The sequence below is a fragment of the Vigna radiata genome, unplaced genomic scaffold, assembly GCF_000741045.1.
Source record: "Vigna radiata var. radiata cultivar VC1973A unplaced genomic scaffold, Vradiata_ver6 scaffold_165, whole genome shotgun sequence".
Classification (NCBI taxonomy): Eukaryota; Viridiplantae; Streptophyta; class Magnoliopsida; order Fabales; family Fabaceae; genus Vigna; species Vigna radiata.
This window is the reverse complement of record NW_014542359.1, coordinates 102,449-127,937: the sequence shown is the minus strand read 5'-3', so window position 1 is coordinate 127,937 and position 25,489 is coordinate 102,449. Positions and strand designations below refer to the sequence as shown.

Here is a 25,489-nt window from a genome sequence, read left to right as displayed (position 1 = left end):
TTAATACATAAATATTTGTAATTAAATTATACTGTAATGAGTAACAGTGATGTTGACCTCTGAATCCTCTTTATATTGTATGTAACAAATAAATAAAGCTCTCTTCTTTTAGCTCATACATATACATTGCTGATACAATTTTGCAATTTCAAAATGTCAAAGTCCTGCTTTTGTCATCTGTCATTCCTATTCTGTCAGTAAAATATAGTATGAAAAGGAAAAGGGAATCCTATGAACTCCCAAAAATTCTAGTATGTTGGAGATCAATTTCTCTCTAATCTGAAAAACTTCAAACTCCTGCCAATAAGTGGAAACACAGGAAACCAGTGAGTAAAGTAAACAAGTATCAATTTCTTTCATACATGGTACAAAAAAAGCTTTGATGCATGCAAGATTACCTTCCCGATTCAGTAATACGTCAATCAGATTTATAAGTGTCCTTCTTTCCAGCAAGAATCATTGAAATTTGGAGCCCTCTACTAAATGCTTGATTAAATAGCAACCGGGTTTGAAACTCTGACACAAATGGGAACCATGACAAAATAGCTGTTGGCAAGAATATTATCAATCCCATTACATATTCATAAGCTCTGGATAGCTCTTTCACTGAGTCCCATAGTTTAGCTCCTTTCAAGCACACCTTGCATGCTTGTGCAATCTTGAATGACAAAAAAAGAAAAGAAGGGAACATCAGTTTTATTTGATGAATGAAACTCTTCCTCAGAAAAATTGTCTAGGACGGAGTGCAAGTAAAATATATAGCAATATTTCATCAATCTGTCTCAGACATGTTAAATAATGGTTTTATTTGGATAAATTCTTTCATAAAACTTATGTATTTTGGATTTTGGAAAGTTAAACGAGAGTTTCTTTTCATGTAAATTTAATTCATTCTATCCTCTTACTTTCTTCTCACGCAAGTGCTTATTGAAAACTTTATTCAAATAGGGTCAATTTGACAAAAAGACAAAAAGTTGTTCTTAATTAATGCTTCTCTAACGTGCAGAAGTTTTAACTTACCAGAATAATGGCCCATCCAGAGGGCATGAAGGCAATAATGGCAGCAAACAAATCTGATATGGTGAGTCCACACACCACAAATAATACAGTCATGACTGATAAAAAGCCAAGGAAGAGAAGGGCCTTCAGAATACGAAACATGAGCTGAAAGTCGGTGCCAAATCTTCGTCTTCCCATTGATACCATCTGATATATATACAGACAGCAGAAGACAAATAATTAGTACTGCAGAAATGTGAACTAATTTTAGCTGCGAGTGACTAAATTGTTCTAAAAGCAACCTTTATTTTATGCAGATAAATGTTTGACTACTAAAATTTAAAAGCGAAAATTTGCTTTAGTTAATATTTTGTATCAAGCAAATGAATAGGCTTAAATTGAAGCAATAATAGTCTTTTAGGAAATCACTCTTGATCCCCAGTTAGAATTTGTACATACCTTCAATACAATAAGTATTATTATTAGAACTGCCCAAGAAAGTCCAAATACCTGCAGCGAAAAACCAAAGGTTGAAGTAAAATGGTGCCAATAAAACTTGCAACTATTAATAAGATTGGAGAATGCACATAAAGTGTTACTATACCAGCAACTCCTTGTGATGATGAGTAATATCCATGTGGTAGACAATACCATATTGGTACATGAAGAAACGAAATGCAAGAATTATCTCTAGTATTTTCCCCCTGATATTTGAGTGTTTCATATGTTCATTTTCTTCATCCCACCAAGATTCCCAGCTTTTATCAGCTGAAATACCAATGCCACCACGATTTCCCATCCACCGCTTCCAATCTGTCCAATCATCCACTGTTTTTTGCCAATCAAAGCCAGAAGGATTAAACAAGAAAGGAGCAAACAACCAGGAAGTGGCCAGAAACCACATTGAGATTGTGATGAACAAATAAAGATGTGAGCTGCGATATGACTCCCCATAGACTTCATAAACAATCAATAGTATGAGTATCTCAAGGCCCTTCACAAAATGACTTCGTGAGTACATCCGGTAGTTATCGGCAAACTTTGCATGGAAGACGACAAATCCACGACCAGTTGGTCTATATTTAGAGCCCCCATGTAAGAGTGTCCTTCCATAATAATGAGCTTTTGTTCCAAGCTGGAAAGTAAAGAACACAGAGGCTAGCTGCAGCTGCATGATGATAAAATCACCCAAGGCAGTCCGAAATCCCTTCTCCAAGCCAATTTCCATAACCATGGGCAGCACAAGCAGTAAGCCCAACTGAACAACAGACTGAGTTGCCAAAGCCTCTTCAAGGGCTTTGCTCTGATGTATGTTTGGACTTTTAAGAATTTCTCTCTCAACACCACTCAAAACCATATATAAACGTCCATATAAGAATACATAAACAGTCAACACAGTAATCTGAAAAATTCACAACGTCCAAATACAGGCATTAGCATAAGTTCATTTTAAAAATCAAAATTAGAGTCATGTGCTTCTGTATTTAGTTGTCTGGTAATATCTGTAATTGTATTGTACGTGCTACTTTTGCAATATTTCACTACACAGTCAATAAAACATGCCAACTTAAAAATTAAGTTGATTGTTGTAGAATTCTTTAAAAATTAGGAATGTGATCCTATCTAATACTGGATTATGAAATGTGATTTTCATATATAGCATTTTGTATCTTCCACTTTCATAAAGTCAACACAATCTCAAATGAGTCTGAATTAAAGTTACATGCTTATATGTCCTTCAAAAGTGTTGGTTATCAAATCAATCGTTCGATGATTAAAATTGTCACCATAGTAGTCCTCTATATATTGTGTCACCCAATTATTTCCACAAAGATCTAAAATTTTACCATATAAGTTCATGTGGAAGACTAAACATAATAAATATTTGAAAGACTAAACATTAGAGCAAGGCAACTCTAATATCTAGTCACCAATTTTTTAAGAATATATATGGCCAATGTAAGGTTTCTCTAAACTAAATGAACTATGTTGGAAGTCTCACATCAACTAGAGATAAGACCAATTTAGAATATATAAGTGGGTGTAAACCTCATCTTACAAGCCGGTTTTATGGGGTTGAGTTAGGCTTAAAGTCTACTTTTTAACATGGTATTAGAGTCATTGTTAGAGCCTATCCTAGCAATATTTGTTATTTGTTTGATATATTGTTTCACCTGCTATCTATCAGAACACCCACTAATGTCTAGTCCCACACACTAGATGCATATATCTCGGCGAGAGGGGAGTGTTGGAAGTCTCACATCGACAAGAGAAAAAACCAATTTAGAGTATATAAGTGAGTGCAAACCTCACCTTACAAGCTGGTTTTATAGAATTGAGTTAAACTTAAAGTTCACTTCTTAACATGAACCATACATATTAAATTCTTACTAAGAAATGTCTACACTCCTTGTTTTATGTTGTACATGTGTCTAGACACCAAGTGCTTTAATTAAGCCTTAAGAAATCACTCATTACACGAAAAATTGCAGATAGATTACTATGATATATCTTAAACTATCAAGATAAGATCCCCAAAACGTGATTTGATTAGTTACCATGCTACTGAAGTAGAAACCAACTGTTGTGAAGTAGAATGACAACATTCTGTAGAAGTCAAATCGTCGTCCAAGTCTGTAAACATCCCGACTAAGTGATTGTTCTCCATTTCCATTTGCAACCTTAGCCTCAAAGAGTGATATCTGATTCATGCCCACATCACGACCCTTACCTACTTGAATGTATTCATGATGTGTGATAAATCCTTGACGTAGTGTTGAATTGTACCCTGTGAATGTCAAGCATAATTAGTCAAAAATTCCCACCCACAAAAATTACCAATATGGATTTGAATTGAAAGTGCAATCAGAAGAAAATTTGATTGGTAGGATATTATTTATTATTAATACCTGCAAATATATCTTCGCTTAAGTTTATAACTTTTGATGCTTTGCTTATGCCACCTCTTGTTATGTGGAAGATTCGGTCAAATATATCAGGATGACCATAATGAAATCGGACCCTACAAATTCAGATATGTGGATTACTTAACTGAAGTAAACAAAAAAGGTTGGTTCATATAAAGCAAGACTGTCCTATTCTTGTATGAAGTTCAGTTGCAGCACAGGGTAGTGACCTGTCTGTGCTCTGTTCATGTTTTAGGCCTAAAGGAATTTTAGGTGGGAAAGTCGATAAATAATAAAGTGAACCCTTTCTTGTACATTAACTAAGCGGAAGAAACAAAATAGAAAATAAGGTAAAAGGTGTGAAAACAATATGAAAATCCTAGTGGATTATCATACTTGCAGTCAGTATCACAGGACAAAAAAATTGGGACTAACCTTAATGGATTTGCCAAAATTCTTTGGCCAATGGTTACAAAGCTTGTCTCCTGGTTTGACATAAACCAAGCAAGTGAAGAAACACTGCAGAATAAGAAACACATAAGCATAGATAACTTGCACCGATTCAAGTTTGATGATATAAAAGTATATATTTTCTTGATCATAAAAAAATTAATTCAAGGCAGACCTTCCAGTAAATATATGCTCCCTTATACCCAATATGGTAGGTCTCCGTCTCCCACTACGTCTTTTTCGGAACTCTTCCAATACATTTCTCATTTTGAAAGCTTCTTCATAGTAGTTATCCTTAACAGAAGAAAAAATGAATTAGGAGCATTGAGTTATACAAAAAATGTTACATAGTTTGTTTTAAATTGAAGTCCTTGAAGTCCAGGGAAAAGTTACCTGATTCATGTCTATGGTCTGCAAGGCTTCTCCTCGAGTAAATATAATGGCATGATTTTGGTTTTCAGGTTTCCCTTCACCAATTTCTGTTGGAGGACCAGGTAGCTTGATGCGATATATTTCCTAATAATGCAATAGAGGATAATTTGAACTCAATTTAAGGCTGTTCAAATCAGAAACCCAACTTAACATGTATTGAGCAACCTGTGCACAATGTCAAACTATTTCATCATATATTTAGGCACAACAGTTACACAAAATTGAAAACCCCTTCAGGTTATCCTTTATACCATGCAATTAGTAGTACATAGCATGCTTCAGTTTGTCACCCTAATCGTATTTTATTCTAGAACTATTGTAGCTGTAAGCATATATTTCCATTTGCTTCAGCTCTAAAGTATCTACTCCATATTGATTTCTCCATTGTTAAAGAACTGGTGATTTACTGTGGATAGAAACAACTTGAATTATTCCTTTTAGTTGAATTTCTGTCTACTTTCTGTCATGCATTCCATTCTCCATACGTTTGAATTAAAACTTTTAAAATATGTGGTTTTATGTATAGAGGACAGAAGAGAAATAAAGAAGAATGAAAAAACTGATACTAACTTAGACATATTACAAGAGCACTAACCTATATTTATACTAATTATGAACATAAGTTATAATTAGAAAAAAGAATGATATTAAGATAAGAAAATATAGGAAAATCTTACGACATGATAAGATATTTTTAGATATTTTCATATAATTCTAAAATCCAGATTCCAAAGCTTGGAAGAGATTAAACCAGGAGAGTTACGGAAGCTTTTCTCATGGCCAGCAATGACTAATCACATTGAACACAATTTGATTAATTTTATAGCAGCCTCCAACCAGTTCAGGATTCTCTATTCTACCAATCAAACTAAAAAACCACATCAGCATGTGGTTGTCACATGCCAAGGGCATCAATTGTCTTTCTATTGTTGGATTGAGTGCTATGCACTTAGCCAAAAGTTATATCTTATGGTCGACTGCAATTCTTTCTACTTAGGAGTGTAGCCACCCGCTATGATTAAATTGTGACTTGGTCCACCTAATCTATTTACAATTGATGCCACCTACAACAATTTGCTCCTCATCAATTGTCTCATTGGCAACAATTTATGCTACTTACAACAATCTCCCCTCAACAATTGTTCCACTAGGAATCAAACTCATGACTTTGAACCTGATATCAATTGTATGAGGAGCTCAATAAGGGGTTGATTGAACATCCACAAGTTCATGCTAGATTATTCAATCAATAAACTTCCATAGATGGCAACGACACCATATGAAAGAGTGAAAAAGAATAGACTTTGTTAGGAACCAAGAATTGAAAAGAGCATGAAAAGAACTTTTTTTTATTGAATATTATGAAAAGAACAAGAAATAGGGGAGCACTCTCTCCTTCAAGGACTTCCCTTTCACAAAAGCTTAAGCTACAAAAATTCACCTCCTTTCCCCTCTCCTCTCCTTCTATCCTATTTATATCTAACACCTTACTTAAGTAACTGACTCATGAATATTCCAACTATCTTAACAATATCTCTGCTCTATACATCCTAACAAATCCACTTTGCAAAGACAAATTAATCCATCATCAGATTTTACAAAGTGATAGGTATGTTTTTAAAGAACAAGTTTACAAAAGAAAAAGTTAATTTATAACATTTTATTTAAGATTAAATAGTCTATGCACTAATAACCATTTTAATTTTTGGTTTGTTGGAGATCCTATATCAACTAAAGATTAGGTTAAATTACAGTATATATAAATGGGAACAAATCTCATCTTATAAACTGGTTTTGTGAGATTAAGTTAGTCTTAAAGTCCCCTTTCTAATGTAATATCAAATCTTATCCTAGCAAGGTCTGTTGAGTACATTGTGTCACCCCCACTAGTGATTTTGAGCCAGCATTTCAATCTGTTCTATCAAAATATAAATAAGCTAAGAAAAAAAAACCCTGGAAGGCCACCTAAGACAAAGAAACAATGGCAGTGTTTATTTAGAATATTAGGAGTCTTTTAAATTAGTAAACTTGGGGCTACTTGGGTCTGCTCATGTGACAGCTGAACCTTGGTTGAAATTTAGGAATAGAATCCGGATATGATTTTATTTGGTATGATTGGATGCTCGATTATATTAGGCTGTATTTTTATTTTTTTCACAAACCGTTTTTTTGGTCTGCCTGCTTTCACATGGGTTTGATATAAATCTTTTTCCTTTTTATCTTGGTTTTTAATGCTACTGTTAGGAATCTTTATTGTAAGATCCTAACAGTCACCCTCACCACTGAGTATTCATAGACAGAAAGAATGAAACAATGTGTATCTTATTCACAGTAACAATCACAAAGTAAGAAGTGTAACTCGAGGGCCTAACCCCTCTCACCAGGTTCGAAACCGGTCTCTACAAAGTATACAATTGACTAACTCCCTCTGACAATATAATAGAGTCCTATTTATACTATTCCTTTGCCTTCTAACCTAAACCCAATACCCATTATGCCGTCTCTACTGTATCCTATCAGCTACTCTAGAAGCACACGATGCTATCTGGAGTAAATTTTAGAAAAAAACAAAATTCTAGCGTTGACAGTGTAAGGGGTTTTTGCAGTACAATCCAATCACAAATTGTCATGTACGGTAAATTTGTTTACCTTTACAACAATTAACTTAAAAGCCATTAATGAGCCTCAACTCAACACAGTGGGCCTCCAATATATTACAATCTAGAGAAAGAAAGATTTTATTAATTTTGAAATATTCAGCATAGTACATATTAATCGACACTCTGAGAAGAGTTATTTGTAAGGTAGCGCCATTGTGCTGACCCAGCACTGATGTAACAGTTAACAAAACAGTTGTAATATGAGAAACTGTTGTAACTAACTGAGATATAGTTACAGAGATTAGGATCACCAACTACAGAAACTATGTGTGGACAACACTAGCTGATACACGGATACAATAACATCATTAAAGACACCTGGCAGCAGGATAGTGAAGAGGATGGTACGGAAAGTTATAGTAAAGGACACATTAGATGTGCAGAGGAGGTAGTTTTGGCAGTGGCTAGGGTCACAGGGCAGAAAAGCACAGCTTCTTTTATATTTTTCTTTTCAGTTTAGCTTATGATATTTTCCTGCAATTTTCATTGTAATCAGCTTGTTCTCTGAACATCTTTTGTATCGTTTTTGTCATAATTTCAGAATCTACCTAGGATAACTTTTTATTGGTTGAGCATAAAAAAATTACACTGCCAGACAATAGAAATTAAATTCCATTAAATTTGGAAAAAAAAACAAAACTAAACTCGAAACAAAGCATAAAACAAGGATGTTTTATCCATACCTCATCATACTTGTCCCCTCCCTTGACAAGAACAGAGTAATAAACTTTCTGAGATTTTCCATCCTTAGTCTCTTCTGTTTCATCTATGTAAGCAACACGAAGGGCTGGATACCTGCATGGAATGATCCATTTTTCCATTCAATCTCATTGTTGGTTTACAAATACAAGAACTAATAAAGCTCAGCGCTGGTTGTATTGACTCACATTAACATCAGATTGAGAATGTTATTATAGCAGCTTCTGTCTCTAGTAACTTTGGACTTCTTCTGAGAACCATACACTTGACAAGAAACAACATAAGTGAACTTTAAATCAGCCATAGCTTGTGCATCTTCGAGAAGCTTCTTGTTTGTGTCAAAGGAATACATTGTCCGGAAACCTTCAGAGAGAGCTGCAAGGGAAAAGACATATATTTCATTTATAAATGAATGCCTTATGCATATCTCAAAATTTTAACTTGAATACAGTATGCAAATAGAGAAATAACCGTTGTCTCCTGCAGATTCTATGAAGCACTGAAGGATCAAAGCTTGCCAATAGTACATCATTCCTCTCACTAACAAAAACAAGAAGTTGAAAAATAACATTTAAATTGGAATGAATATTCAAATATATCATTGACAATACTGTTCATTACAATCAAGACCTGTTCGATAGAGTGTCTGCCCTCTGTAAGATGCCCACTGGCGCATTAACTCCTCCTTGTCTTCTTCAATATCATCACTTTTTAGTCGTTCATGGAAATTGGCCCATTCATCTACAGTACATCAGTTTCAGTCAATAAATGAGTGCATATATACAAGAGGGACAGAAATATAAGTAAGCATAAAAAGGTACTGACCAGGATATATCTTGGTCAGGTAGAACAAAATTGATATCCCATCTTCATTTTCCTTATTGAGTTCTTCATCAGAATATAGAACATCTTCTTTGAAATAGGGTGTCAGAACACTGAAGCAATATTCAGGTAAGTTATATATAACAGTAGTAATTGGGAAAATAGTTAGGATATTAACAATAATAGTAAAAGTTTAGCATTATTTGAATATGCTGTGAAGTGTATTTGTTTTACGTTAGAATGTTCAATTGCAGATAGTTTGGCCAGATATTAGTGAATTTGCCACCTTATTACACTCTAATTATTGGTAAAACAACCAATAACTAACAAAGCTTGTGATTAAGTTTAAGCACAAACTTCTCCCAATAATTCTCTCAGCAAAAAGTAAACAATCATCCATAGATCGGGTAAAGTCAACATGTAGATACATGGATGCAGCCACAAGAAATAAGGTGTCAACACATAGTGCTAACCTAATTAGCACTATAGCCTGTATAGTGATGCAATAGAATTTTTATCTTGATTTAAAAAGAAACAATAAAATGAAAATCATGATGAAAAAGGAAATCTAATTAGTATCTAAATCATTCTTCTCTTTTGAGCCAATCAAAAAATGGGTTTAGTATGCATTGTGCATAGAGGAAAACCCATCCGTCCATATCAAAATTTATGTTTGATATAAAATTTTTCATAAGCCTCAGCCCAACAGCTTAAGCTTTTATGCAAGTTGTTGTTTGACATGGCATAAAAGTTTGCATGACCAAGTGTTCAAGAGTAAGGGCAAACCTCATCTTACAAGTTAGTTTTGTAAGGTTGAGTCAAGATTAAAGTCCACTTATTAAGATGGTATTAAAGTCATTTGAAATCTATCCTAACGAGATTTGTTGTTTGTCGGACCTATCATACTACCCACTATAGAACCACTATCAAATCACCCATTAATGTCTAGTCTCATGCTTGAGATATATATGCCTCGATTTAAGGATTGTGTGTTGAAAATCTCACATCGACGACTAGGGGTAAGACAAATTTATATAAATAAGTGCAAATCTCACTTTCCAAGCTGATTTTATAATATTGAATTAAGTTTAAAATTCACTTCTTAAAATGTTTGATCTTTGTTGCCCTCATTCATCCAATGAATTTCAACACAAAATAAAGTATACCAATGAGTAAATCCATGCTTTAATCTCAAAGCACTCTTGTTTGAGTTGGTGGGTCATGTAAAACCATTTTACGAGTTTTTCCTTCAATTTAATCAATATTCATTCTATTTTTTCCCTTTCCTTTCAATGTATTAGTCTATCACAATGACTGACTGACCTGAAGGACAACATGTCCCGAACTTTGGGAGCCTTTGGCATATTCATAAATAAGGAGTTTGCGAAGAATGTAATACGGCGGCGGGCTTCTATATTTTGGGGAACATTTATGGCTGATTCCTTGACTGTTAAAAGCAAATGAAGCCTGATAACCTACGGAGAGAAAACAGAAACTGGTAAGCAATTGTACATTAAAAAAGAAATAATACAATGGGTTCACTATATTATAATTGTTACGAGTACCTTCTCCATCACTGCTTTATTGTGTGTAAATGATGTGTCAATGTTGACAAACCTCTGCCCTCTCTCTAAATGATATTGCTGAGGTGTTTGCAGAAACCTGGAGAGGGCAGAACCAAACCAATATCATAAAAAAGTACTTACTAAAGGGTTTAAGAAAAAAAAAAGAAACATAAACCAAAGTTCCAGTCACTGTTTCAAACATACAAATGGCCATCAACCATGACATCTTGTATGATAATTTCTACAATATCTTGCAGGACATTGACTATTTGGGATTCAAGTTTGCCATCTTCAGATCGCTGCCAATAGGTGAAAAATATAGGTGAAAAATAATACTTTTAAGACCTGAATAAGTCTTACGAGAAGGAACTGACATGTACTGAGAAAAAAAGGTATCATGAGTGGGAAAACCTACCAGTAGGGTTAAGAACTTCTCTAACTTCTCACTGAGTGAAGGTAAGCCACTCATATTGAATTCCTTGACAAATGTTTCCTCAAGTATACACTGTTCTACTTTACCACATATACTGCTCACAACCCTGTCTCAGATGGAAGAAACCCAATACTCATGAGGATTCCAATAAGAAGAAAATTAAATGGGTGAACAGAGGATATACAAGTATTTCTCTCTTACAGCCTATCTTCTTCTTCAAGCAGAAGGTTCAATATGATGTCCTTGAGAGTCTCATAGCATTCAACAACTGCTGAATACATATACCCATCATTCTTTATCTTTCTGAACAAATCATCATCAGTCTCCTTCTTATAATCTTTTGCCATGTCAACAGCAATAGGAATCTATCAAATTGAAAATTTTTAGAAATGAAGCAAAAAGACACGTTCATTCAATCATAATAAACTTCTGGCCATAGGTAACCACTCATATGACACACCTTACTAGCAAGCAAGAATGGAGGCCACTGAATTACAGAAACATAACTTGCACTGTATGGGACAAGAAGCAAATCTCTATCCCTGGACAATGAGTTAAAAATATAATCAAAAGCTTGAAATTCAGGACCAGGCATGCAATGCAAGAAGTATCAGGCCAGTAGTTTGAACCTATTACTGATGAGGTCTTCCTCTCTCATAGAATTTATAAACTCATTCCAAACCTGAGAGAAGTATGCAATATTGTTCCGTTCATAGGTCTCATCCTGGCACCGAAAATTCATTCATAAGACACCAGATACTTATTCAACTTTTATGTAGTTATATAATTTTATTGTACATAAATACTAAATTTTGAAACATGAACTGCAGTACCGATTCCTCCTGTTTAGTCTTTCTATCTCTTCCTGTCCAAAAGCGCTGACTAAAAGCTACTGGAACAGACTGAAATCTAGACCGCAGCATTCCAAGCGTCCTTATCTAAAGGATGTAAAACATTAGGAGAAAATTACAAAAAACAAACTATGTTGCATGGTATGGGTACAAGTACTAGCTAAAATAAGATACAATACATAAATATGACAATTTAAAACATAGGATAGAAGTACATTATATATTAAAATATAATGATTATAAATTGTGTAGATGTTATTGATTTATTTTTCTTGATTTCTTTATTTTTCTTAAATATATAATATGGTATTTATATTGGTTTTCCGTCACCATCCTATTATTGTGTCTTTAATATCTTGAAAAAATTATAAAAAGTATATCTGCAATCAAATTTTATATAGAATCATTATTGTCAAAAAAAAAAAAAATGCAAGTTGTTTGAAGACGAGGCATTCATGCTTTGGTACAGAAGCAGCAGTATAACATATATCAGTATCTGACATGTCTACATCACCAAATTTGAAGTATATGTGCATCATAACCAGAAAAGTATAACATTACTAATATATACCAAGCAAATGTTCAAATAAATAAATAAAAAATTATGAACAATTGTATTTTATAAGAGAGCTTAGTATCAAATAATGCATTTTCTCGTGGGACTAAAGAACTCAAATAATAAGGGGAGGATCACAAAGGTCAAATATAAAATTTTGCAATAAGCAAGCCACTAACCTCTCCCAAATGGCTGAAAGCTCCAACAATGCCACCAAACAGAGTGGCATAAATAGCATACCATATTTGAGTATCCATAAAATAAACCTATATATTAATAAAATATTACAATGGAATGAATTAACGTACCAAAGTGAAGAGAGAGTATTCGAATAAATTGAAGTTCGTTAGCCCAAAATTCCTTTCCTATTATACTTACCAGGATAATTGGAGCCCATATTGCAATGACAATACAAATATTGTGAGTCTCTGTAGCAGTTAGAGAATGTGAGTTGAAGCTAGCTATGCAGACAGAACAAGTAGCAAAGATAGCTAGATGTGAAAAGGACAAAAAATGTTTACCATTTTCTGGAAAGAACTCATGCCACTTGTAGTTATCAATGGACATCCCCATGATTAATTTTGTGGGTCCAATAAGGGGCAATATCTGCAGAAAGATAAATTCAGTATGAAAGAGAAACAAATTTCATGAATTATAGTTTAAAATATTTGATGAGTTTCGTACAATCATGACATGGATATAAAGAGGAATAAAGAAAATACATGAAACATGGAAAAAATTTGATAAATCATTTACTGGGAATTGATTTCATTATCCTTATAAAGTTTTGCACAAATTTATAATTGAAGAGAAAATGAGAACAAGAAAAAAAGGAGAGGGCTGAGATGTGTTGGGTCTATAGAGGGGGAGATTTACTAGGAAGATACAATACCAATGAGACCTCAGTCTAATCATATAAGGGATTGACACCATTCTCTACCAAAACCTTAAGGCAATGAGTTGATAGGTCTTTATCTTTATATAATGCTCTACTTTCTTATTTCTATCCAATGTGAGACTTAGACTCTCTTGGAATTCTAACAAGATGTTAACACCATGTGCTATTATCATCAATGTAATGAGAAAGTTTCCTGATTAACATAGTTACATGATTTGGTAAATGATTTAAGCCTAGCTCAATCCTAAAAGACCATCTATTAAAATAAGGATTACCTCCACTTATATACTATATTTTGCCACTATCTCTAGTTGACTTGGGTTTTTCCCAATACACTCCCTCACATCTAGTACTACAAGGTTTGCTACATATATAACATGATGAGTGGCCTTTTTAATGGATCTATGATAGGTTCTGAAACCGGATTGCCTGTAGGTGTGTGTTGTGTATACACGAGTCATATATTTCCCTATATAATGAAATCAAATCATATTTTTTAACATTCTCCCACAAGTTAGAGCATATGAATGATATGAGTCAAATGTATGATATGACATTTTAGTCAAAGGGTATGGCAACTGCCGAAGAGAAAAAATGGTCTGGTACCATTTTAGGAGGTGGTTTAGATCTTATTTAACCTTACAAAACTGTCTTATAAAGTGAGAATTGTCTCAACTTATATTCTGTGTTTTGGCATTGTTTCTAGTTAGCACATAATATTAAAGCTCAAAATTGTTAACATTAAGCTTGTCTATTTGAAGTATATACGAGACTGTGATAGTATCTATGTTGAATTTTACAAAAATAGATCTTAAGCATTGATATATAATTTTAAACAAATATTTCTTAATAACACAATGAGTTTGCTGAACCCAATATGGTTGTTTAAATCATATTGTTTAGGTAAGGAAGGAGAAAACGAGACAATAGAGTCCCATAACAAGAATATCGTATATTTTTTACGTGATGCAGACAATGCACTGACAGCCCTATTTATGGTAGGAATCAATTACCAAACTCCTAACCCTATTTATAGTAATCTATTACTCATAATACTTGTCCTCCAAAATATTCTGTAGATATTCTAACAAACTAAAAAAAACATGAAGGGTTAAATATGCTTTTTATTTTTGAAGTATAATTGTATTGTAACTTTTTATCTATAAAACCTTTGCTTAACATCAGGTCCCTGTAACTTTTTCTATTTTAGTCCTTGTTATTTTATTTTACTCCTTGTAAATATCTATTTTTATGATTTAGTTCTTATATGTAGATTATTTTCTTTTGACCCCTCAAATATTTTGAAAGAGACTACTTCAAAACGAACAAAATATTACAGGGACCAAAATGAAAAAATAGATATTTTATTGGGACCAAAATAAAATAACAAGTACCAAAACTTCAAAAAACTAATTTATTGGGAGTAAAAGTCATACAAGGCTTAGGAACCAAAAACTAATTAGACCTTGTTTCAGTGCAATTTGAAAGGATATTTTGACAGAAAAAGCAAGCTTGTAATTCAAGATTTTAATCACTCTTTTTGGAGTTCAAGGCATGTTTTTTATCACTTACATGTGTTTTATTGTCAACAAGCCATGGAAACTAGAAGAAATTTAAATAAAAAATCAATTACATAAATAATACCTCCACATAGTAGCTGAAAGCTAGCTTGCTAATCAGCAGCATGATCCAGAAGAGGGTGTACCTGCCATAATAAAATATATTTTAAAGCCAAAAAATATGAAAATATACTTAATAATAGAAGCATCAAATATGTCCCTCTGATTGAATTAAATACCCAATTATTAGTCTGAATAAATTTTAAGAGAAAAAAAAAATGATTTGATGTCTCTATGTGGGCCAAAATAGTCTTGTAAAACATATGATGAAAACACTAAAAGGAAGTTTACAGATATATTCATCAGTACGTCTTTAACTAGGAGAGTAAGTGCCTGTTTGAATATTTTCGGGGTAAAAAATCTTTGTTCTTAGCTTCTTGAAAAAGCTTTAAGGAAAAGAAGAATATAATTTTCATAGAAAAAAGATTCCCTGTATAACAAGTACAAGTATCTTACAAAGCATTTAATAAATCAAATCGTATTTAACATAACAAAATACAATTAGAAAAGAAAAGATTTGGTTGGAGCAAAACGAAGGTTTCGACCATGAAATCATCCCCCTCCATCCCACAGAAAGAACTGGATTCAAAAACGAAAATGATAATAAATTCTCACTCACTTCAGCAGTGAGAACATGTTCTCATGCATGCCTCTTCCTACGTACAACTTTGGCTGCAGCATGGTCAATGTTAGACAAAGCACGCCAAAACCATATATCAATTAGAAAATAGAAAGAAATGCAAAAATTAATACATGAAGCATCCATTGGGTATTTCCGCAATAAAATAAAAAAATAAATGAATGTATTGCAGACCTGAGCCCACCACATCACAAAGGTAAGGATTCGCATGTTTGAGCGCTCCAATTTTCTCCGCAGAGGAGGAAGGAAAAAGAGTATTGTAGCCACTATGTTTGGAAACATATATAATACAACAACATAGGTATAGAGGGACTGATTCCCCCAATCCCCAGCCCAACTAGTGACAAATTTTATAAGCCCTGATGGATCAACTAGTGAACTGGAATAACAGATTGGCAAAACAACAACCCAAACAGCTGCTACCACAAATTTCAAAAAATATCGAAGCAACTGAGTAAATTTCATGTTCTTCAATGCATTCCATGTCAGAATGATATCAAGAGTTACTGCAAATAAAAGTTATGAGAAAAAAGTTAATAAATGATGCCAGTAAGTGCTCCGAAAACAACATAAAGAATATAGTCATTCTACAATAATAAAGTCGTGACACAATAGAATAGTAATAGTAATAACACAGGAATCAAGTACCTTGAAGAAAATTGAGAAAAGCGTATGTAATGAATATAGTCATAACATTTCTGAAGACATCATAGTCAAAAAACACCCCAGCAGGTCCCAAGGAACTCCATCCTATGATAATCATTGCCTGAAACAAATACTTCCATATTTGAAACAAATTTTGCATGGTGAAGTTTACACACGTAACCATAGCTCTAGACATTTAGTTAGAGTCAACATAAAGGACATTCCACAGGTCCAAGCACTACAATTACCTGTAAAGCCAATATAAAGAATATCCACATTCGATCAAAACTCCTATACAGATGCAAAAATGTTCGAACTTCAACAAAATTTGTTTTGGGCTTCCTCTTACCAACTGCAGTGTTGCTTTGGCTACGGCGCTGTCATTGAAATTTGTACATTAATTAAAGTCTCTTTCAAAAGAAATGCAAGTTCATCTGACCAGGTGAGTATTTACATAAACTTATGTATAATCAATGCAACAATTTTATTAGTGTGCCAGGAAAATACAAGTAGGCTACATTTATATATATATATTGAACACGCTAAGTGCAAGGAAAACAAAAGTAGAACAAGTAAAAAAATCAACATACAAATAAATAGCTAAACATCAAAAACCATTTCGACCTGAGCAATATTTTATATACATAAACGACATATGTCTCTAATTGAAGAAAGGCCAACATGCCCTATCAAACCAAATAAACTATATTAAGTGTGGAGTCATTCTACAATACAGACTCCATCGTTCTCACACCTCTACCAAAACTGGAAACGGAGATCCCACAGTTGCTGGCAACATTTACTTTCTTTTATTTTTGGTCAAAAGAAGAGAATTTATCTGAGAAAGAGATACTAGTAACTTAATGTTGTAAAAGAGCAGTCAAGTGTTCTACATATCAAACTCCTAATACCCATAAAAAGTTCACGTCGTGAACACCAATGTGAAACCATGAAAAAGGTTCTGCTCCTTAATAAATTTGCATGAATTTCTAATGCATTTCCATGATATGTTTTATCTTGGATAAAAACAAATTGTCATGAGCTGATTTTCAATTAAATCTTATTTTGGTGAATTTGGAAATAATTGATTGTTATGTGAACTAGTTATTTATCTATTTTAAATACTCTCATCACCTCAATGATACATGTATTCTTTATTGGAAAAAACTCCAAGTTTCACATCGACTATTAAAAAGGTCAAAGTATGAACACAAAGTAAGGGGATGGTCCCACTTATCAAAGCTAGTTATGTGAGATTGAGTTAGGATCAAAGCAACAATTCAAAGATTTTATTAAAACATCCTAGATCCAATATAATATTATTTACAAACCAAATTCAATAATGCTAAGCATGAGAGGCTATGTTGGGACAAACTCAAGTCTTACATTAATTAGAGATAATGTCAAAGTAATGTATATAACTAAATGAGACAACTCTCTCATTTCACTAGTCAAATTTGTAAGGTTGAATTATGTCCAAACCCACAATTATAAGATTCTTCCACTTGGATTTTCTGCACAAAGTACAGTAGGAAATATAAAACGTGCAAATGCCTCCACCTAGCAACTTAGCTTTTAGGAGAGATAGTCCTTCAAATATCTAAAACAATATAATATTTACCCAAAAAAATGTATCCTAATCTAAATTTCTGATGCAGGAATCCTTCTTGCGGGTTCTATGAGAATTGGCACTTCATATTTGTAGTTATAGGATTATTCTTGCTACAGCCCTTTGTTTCAATATAACTTCCAAAAACATAGTGGCATCTTGGGAAATATGTAACCAACCCCAGCTTGTGGAAAATGTCTTAATAAGTAAAATCATTCTTCAATAAAGGTAAAAATAGGATATTATTAGGCTCATTGGCATAGAGTATAAAAATATGACACTTAACATAAGATGATAAATTATTCAAATAAATAGAATAAAAGTAAATGATATAATCAGATAAATATTCTTTTATTCTATCCACATCCAATACATATGAGAGAATTTGACAATTGGAAAACAGCAAACATATGCAGAATGTAAAGAAGAGAGAAAGAAGATAGACAGACCCGATGTCTTGTCTGTGTCTCGTCTGAATGCCTAAAGAAATCTGCTTTCTGATCCCATGGCCATTTTAGATCATCGAAACATCTTCCGGACCTATAAAAGGACAAATTTGAGCTCCGTGTTATCTAAATGCGTACAAAAGTATCACCGTTTCAAGAGTGTTAAATAGTTGATAAGTAAAAGTCTAATGAAATGTTTACCAAAAGTATTCATTAAGATCATCATAGTTTCTCCAGTTGGAGTGACTTGCCTTGCCTTTGTTGTTTCTCTTTGCTTCCTTTTTTAACAAATACAGAAACAAGTTTCAGGCAACATTTGAACACACACAGCAAAACAAGTTCCAGATGACATTTGAAAACGCACTGCATATCATACTGACCTTCATTAAAACTTGATATATAGGACTAATAACTTCCCTCAGAAAATATTCATCATCACGCCCTTCTACTAGCTCAGTGCTCCCAGTCACACGAGAGGGATTCTTGTCTAATATTCTATGGACACTATGGCACATCTTTGAAAGGAAAAAAGAGAGAATTATTAACATATCACCAAACCATCTAGCACATGTTTGCTATGTTGCTCGGTTAAAACATGAAATTGAAATTAAAAATTTGTTAAACTATAGGGTCAGGATCAGTGCTATAAGGTAATAGAGTTCCTATCCTACTACTAGAATAGAAAGAATGATAATGGAACTAGGTTTGTCATTAGGTAAAATTTGAGGCACGCTCAGAATAGGTCTGATATTGATATGGCTTTTGCTTTGTAAGTAGTTTGAATGTTGAATATTAATAATAGATATGCTATTATTTATTTATGCTTGAGTACTAGGATATAAACACTTTTCTGGTTGAAAATGTTGCTTAGCTTCCCAAATCATGTATATAGCGTCAATTCCGGGTCCTTCATCTTATAGAGTATTTAACTTTGGCTTTTGTATCCAATGTGGAACTTTGACTCACACTTGGATTAATCCCAACAATCTCCCCTCAAAGGTGAGTCCCTTTTCATATGGTATATTTTCCCAAGGTGCACAGTGACCTACTCGTACCCTTGTGGTTATGGTGTAGTTGTTCGAACCATCAGCTCTGATGTCGCTGATGGGTTATGTTATAGAGGTGGGTATTCAATGGGAGATATTATATATATGTATATGACATGAATTTAACCCACACATATAAAATATTAATACCACTTTTAACTCAAAACCTTAAAAGCAATGGGTTCATGAGTCTTTCATCTTATATAATGTTTAATTTTGTCTTTTCTACCCAATGTGAAACTTTGAATCACACTTGGGTTAATCCCAACAGGAGTTTCACGTGACGGTACTTTTTTGAAATTTGTATGATCAGAACTTCATGAGAGAAGTGATAACCAGAAGAAATCTTTTTTCTTTCAAAAGGCATTCATCTAGAACATTAATTTATGGATAAGAAAGTGAATCTTGTTAGGTACGCAATAAGGTTTTGTCTAATTAGAATGACTTTCTGCAAATAATTAGAATGATATTAATTCATTAATCTGAAAATAGAATCTACAATGTTCTTTTTATTCATGAAATATCTTCTACTTAATTTCAATAAGTATGGTTACAGATGGAAGCTATAACACTTGTTATGTTATTGATGGAGATGAGAATGATGGTGAAATGATAATTTTAAAGAGGTAACAAAAACATTTTGCTAACATAATGAACCATAAACTTGTATGAGTAATTAGAGAATGAGATTAAGATGATGGACTCACAGTGAGGCACAGCAGAACAATGAATGCTAGGTCATAGAGAACTTACATGATGGAAAATATAGCAAATACATTCAGGCATAAAGCGGATATTGGAAGCTTCTCCCCATATTAGAAGATAAAGGGCAATATATATCAGCTCTATCTGTTGCGGGTCATAATCTTCTATAAACCTAGTGTTAAAAAATTAACAAAAAATGAATCAATAGCACTTATTAGTATATAAACACGGTAAAAAGCACAATTTAGAGTATCTTTTGAAAAGGTTTGGAGAGAAAGGAAAAGGAGGGCTAGTTTACGGTTTTCGATTGATAGCTATAAAACATTAACATAAAACAAATAAGAGATGATTGGAAGGTTACTTGATAATACTTCAAGTTTTTTTCTTTCATTTAAAAAAACGTTCAAAAAATGTTAATTTAAATTGAAAACTTAACCTTCCTTTCCCTTTCCAACGGCTCATTCCAAACATACTCTTAGGGTACAAATCTATGGGTTTTATTATCCCAAAGTAAAACATTCAATTACCTAAGATTGGATTCACAACGCACATAATGACACCATGACTCATAATTTTTGAAAATTGTTCCCATCAACTTTTCTACAGTTTCGACATGAAGCTGCAGTAAGCTTTGTGTTAGCTTTTACTATGAGAATTGGGAATGTAGTTATAACTCTGAAATTAAGCATCAACCTGCCCATTAAATACAAAAAAGATAGGAAAACAAAATTTTTATGTGGGAAATAATAGTTCACCTGAGAAGATGATTCAGCCCTGTCCCTTATATTCAAGTTGGCAAGTAATAATATGAGGTGCTCCCTTTGATTTGCCACGTTTCCTTTCTTCACATCCCAAAAGAGAAGGAAACAATATCAGATCATGACAAATATACCTACCTGTATTTGTCATTGGCTAATTGCAATAAACATTGAGAAGCATAACTTTCATCATACCAAGGATAGATTCAAAATGAAATAAGGTTTGAATAAATTGAGCTCTTCAATCTCTTTATAATTTATTAATAAAAGTTCATCAAATTGTTCATTTTCCATGTTTGTAGTGAAAAAAACTAATGTCATAAAAGGTTCAAGGAGAATATTTCCGTTGAAAAGCACTCACATTAGCTTCAGCCACAAACAGACAAACACTCAAATGCTTATGCTAAGAATTGCTCAGACATATTTTCAGTACCAGAGAACAATGAAAAATATAATTTGAGAACCCTTCTCAAATTCCAACCTAAGTTGAAACTATGGTTCATACCTATGAAACATTGCTATTTCTAGTCGTCAATCATTACCCTATTGCTTCCAAATTAGCCATATGTTAACACAAGTTTAACTGAGGGCATATTTGGTAACACCTTTTGGGGAGAAACAAACTATATTCTAGAAACTCTCGCAATAACTTGGTAAAAAACAGAAATCATTAGTTTTCTTAAATATGCTTAGCAGAACATAGAAAAAAAGCATCCAATCCCCCCATTTGAAACTAACTCGATGCGATAAAAAAAATGAGATCCTTTATTAAAAAGTTGATTCAAGGTCTTATACGAATACAACTCCTAGAACCCAATCATCAATCCAATCTAGATCTCTTCATCCACCACCAACTTAAACCAAGAACCCTAATCCTATGGTAATAATAAATGTAGCTCCTTATTCACCCACATTTGTAAGAAGGACAATTTCCAATCAAAATGAAATTAGGAAATAGAAGGATGAGGGAGATAGAGAACATCCATTACCTGAAACCCAAACACTGAGGCAATCCAATCAAGTATATCATTCACTTTTTTAAGCCTCTCGGTAGGCATTGTAGAATCTTCATTAGATACATCAGGTCTTGCAGGAATTATAGGCAGTGGAAGATTGTCCACTTTGCATAAAGCAGAAATTGCTGCTTTGATCTTTAATTTTCAAGAAAAAGAAAAGCAGATTAAAACTTTAAAATTTCAGAGAAATTATATTATTAGCAGAAGCAAAAGAAACAATGCATATATCCCAGACACACAAACCTCGGGAAGTTCCATGATTGCTGGCTTTACACCAACAGCATATAATGGAAGGATGTTATAGTGTTCATATTGTCCCCTCTTATGCTCAACATCCACAGCATACCTTCTTGTCTGGCAATAAAACAACATCCTTAGTCAAGGTCTGAGCTATTCTTACTAGAATTCTAAAATTTTAGTCATGGTAGCCTAATCAAGCAAAACAAACCTTCTCCTCAATATTTTGTGGAGCTACCATAGTCTTCAGCACTTCATACAATACAGTGGCAATCTGAACATTCTTGGCCATCTCCTCACTTCAAGAGCAACATCAGAACAATAAAACATCACATTACAATTCACAATACTTGAAAGCACAAGATTTAGATCAAGCCTCACGGTCTTTGGCTAAATTCTCCATCTCGGATTTTCTTCTCATAGAACTGTTGGTAATAGGTCTGCAGCTCCTTGGCATCACTTCTTTTAACAAGTCTTTCTGTAAGCTCCCCTTCCTGCAACAAGGAATTTTAAAAAATGTCTAATACATCAACTACTTGATTCTCATTTTCCAGGTATATATTAAGAAATGACTTCAGTTCTTATTTGAAAAGGATCAACCAATATAATCATTCTATAATGTTTTTCCTGATATTGAAATGAAAAAGAGAAAACCCTATCCGGCTGAGAGTAATATATAAAATATAACTCAACATAACACCCATCATTACCAGCATATAGACATCAGAGGAAACAAAACAGAACCTTCTATAACTATAAGATCTGTAAGAAAATAAAAATAGACAGTGTACCTTTTCAAGTTTGTGCAATAGGTAAGTCTTGAACTGACGAACACCACGCCCACTTGATGTTGGATCCATTGTGTGGGCCTTCTCAAATGCATGGAAGCGACCTAATTTAACAAGCACACATCAGTACCATATACACTTCTCTGAATAGAAGGTAAAACACCTATGATATACTGAAGGAACGCTTTATTTCATTTTTCTTTTAGGTGTTGACTTTGAATTTGTGCTCACCATCAAAGTAACAATTTGGAAAGCAGAATCAGGCTTCAATGTGACACTTTGCAATAACTAAAAGGGATTTTTTTTATATATTTTTACTAAAATTTATTTTTTACATTCTTCCTCTTCTGAATTCTATTTGGATTACGTTAAACAGGCCAAAAATTTAGGTTAGTCCAAATTGGCCATAGAAAAAAGGATTTTGGATCGTAGCTGAAGTGAATCTCCCTCATGGAGACTATATAGAAAGAGCTTAGTTTCTGCCTGAAGACTTTGAAATCTATCTATGAGTATTAAATACTGCATGTCATGAGATACGACAAGCAGAAGAATTACTAGACGTTGGTGTTCACAAAAATTGCTCTAGTGGCTATGCATGATTGGTTTATTTTATTTTGTGAAAATAATCATTTCTTTTTCAAGAACACTCAGAAAGCTGTAAAAACAAGAAATTTTTTCTTCAAAATAAGTTGAGCTAAACATACAATAATAAACTTTTTCTTCAAAAAATTATAAATAATATAGTGCAATTGTAAAAGGGAGAAATATTAGTATGTGTTTGACAGGTCTTCAGTCTTCAGTCATAAGGACAACATCAGTGGTGAAATGCAATTCTAAAGATATAAGCATCCATTGTAAGGGTTTCAATCAATCAATTAATGAAAATGGACACTGTTTTAACTTGATAATTATTGCTTAATTGAAATTCAATATTGTTTTACGCCAATTTTATGAACATTTGAAGTGCCAACATATCACTTTCTTTTGTTCACTAACTTATTTTCATTGAGTGATTATTTGGCCATTTTAATTGTTCATTTCCTTTTCCCTAAGAGGATTTATTTCCCAGTCATTCATAAAATCCCATCACTATTTACTACTACATTCTTCAGGGGTCAGTCAGGAACAATGCATCCTTTCATTTTGAAAACATGTGGTAACCAGAGGGACAGGAATGTTTTAGATTTTGGAAAACATAATTAGTGGTAACCAGTGATCCTCTTAATTCATTTTCATTTCTTTGTAATGAACTCTTACTTTCTTATATTCAGTGCAGTGGTAACATCTCAGTTACCAACCACTTCTATACTAGGAACGTTGGTTAGTTCCTTTATACATGATCATATTATTTTAATTTAGGCTTGTATATCATGATCTTCTTTTAACAGAACACTGTTTCAAAGTCCAACCGAAGCTCATCCCAAAATTTTGTATTTCATTTGGATAACAGTACTCAACAAGATAAGCACTAAAGCTCTGTTGGAAATCCAGTGATGTGATTTAACATGGACGCAATCTGCCACTTACTTTCTTATTTCCTTATAGACAATTCCTTATGCTGATCATGTAATGTGTGAGGTGAGTGCTGAATGTGGCCTCTCGGTATGAACTGGTAAATTTTCTGTTCTCTTTCCCCCCTCCCCTCATAAACACACATGTAAACACTTTATTTATAATCACTCAAACTATATAGGGAAACCTAATAATGGCTAAAATGGAGAATATCCCTAATTATAAGCCGTACATATTTCCCTAATAATGATTATAATACCCCAGCCTTATTAACTTTTGCACTCTTCTCTTCCATGATAAAAATTATTCTTTCATTCTAAAAAAATGAAGAAAACAAAAAGACATTGCCCAAACGATCCAAGGAAATCCACACAGCCTTATATACTTCTACTTTCATACACAAAACACCAACCTTCCCTGGTGAACATTCCCCGTCCTTAAACACCTACTTACAACACAACAACTCACTGTATGCACACATCAGGCAAAAATTAAAAAAGAAAATAAATCATGAAAACAACCCAATGAAGAAATACTCACAAAGATATGCAACTCTGGGATTCTCCTCCTCAATCTCAAGGGCTGCTCTGAGAATAGGCACAAGCACAGCAAGTGAAGAAGGCACAATCTCACTGTCCAACACACCCTCCTCATTTCCCAAGTCCACATTTCTGGTAGGAGCCCTCACCATTCTCTTTGATGGCTGCCTGCCAATCTCAAAAGGACCCTTTGTGCCACTGGTGCTGGCCATGGTCCTGCCTCCAACACCACTACAGCCAATGCAACAAGGTTCAAGGTTTCTTCCTCAATTTTCTTCTTCTTTCTCTCCTTCGCCACCCCGAAAGCACCACAGGTATTGGGGTTTGATTGAAGAGTGAGGGAAGGTAAAGTTGCCATCTTTTGTACTGGGGTACAAGAAGGAACCAAAAAGATTGATACTTTGATTGAGAGAGAGGTTTTGGGATTGCTCTGGTAGCAAGGGAAAAGGAGGGAAACCATAAATAAATAATTATCAAAATAAAGAAAAAGGGAACAGAGGGTGATGCAGCTGCTACTCTTTTTTGCTTAGTGCTTTTTCTTTTGGTGATAAATAAACAAAGGAACAAACCAGAGAGGAAAGCTCACACTTCACACATCAGATTGCAATTTCATTATTTTTTTTTGTTTGGTTTGTTCTTTTGTGAGAAAAGTGAGTCT

At 33.5% G+C, this 25,489-nt stretch overlaps 1 protein-coding gene across 1 annotated transcript; it reads right to left on the bottom strand.

Annotated features, from left to right (window-relative positions):
* On the bottom strand, window positions 1-25,489 carry LOC106779666 (callose synthase 7). The gene is made up of 43 exons (XM_014667831.2): window positions 24,833-25,489; window positions 22,784-22,884; window positions 22,374-22,486; window positions 22,204-22,291; window positions 21,999-22,109; window positions 21,729-21,890; window positions 20,737-20,823; window positions 20,509-20,600; window positions 20,030-20,153; window positions 18,611-18,745; window positions 18,432-18,508; window positions 18,234-18,324; window positions 16,424-16,552; window positions 16,179-16,296; window positions 15,705-16,036; window positions 15,510-15,562; window positions 14,916-14,976; window positions 12,895-12,979; window positions 12,752-12,801; window positions 12,553-12,639; window positions 11,800-11,904; window positions 11,596-11,690; window positions 11,427-11,508; window positions 11,168-11,331; window positions 10,949-11,072; window positions 10,738-10,832; window positions 10,534-10,630; window positions 10,292-10,443; window positions 8,972-9,081; window positions 8,777-8,887; window positions 8,618-8,686; window positions 8,335-8,521; window positions 8,131-8,242; window positions 4,749-4,871; window positions 4,531-4,649; window positions 4,341-4,424; window positions 3,909-4,021; window positions 3,558-3,787; window positions 1,604-2,401; window positions 1,459-1,509; window positions 1,021-1,206; window positions 399-658; window positions 1-297 (listed from the first exon to the last, which is right to left on the bottom strand). Exons 1-42 carry the CDS (start codon window positions 25,041-25,043, stop codon window positions 419-421), a joined length of 5,754 nt encoding a protein of 1,917 aa, XP_014523317.1. The 5' UTR covers window positions 25,044-25,489; the 3' UTR covers window positions 1-297; window positions 399-418.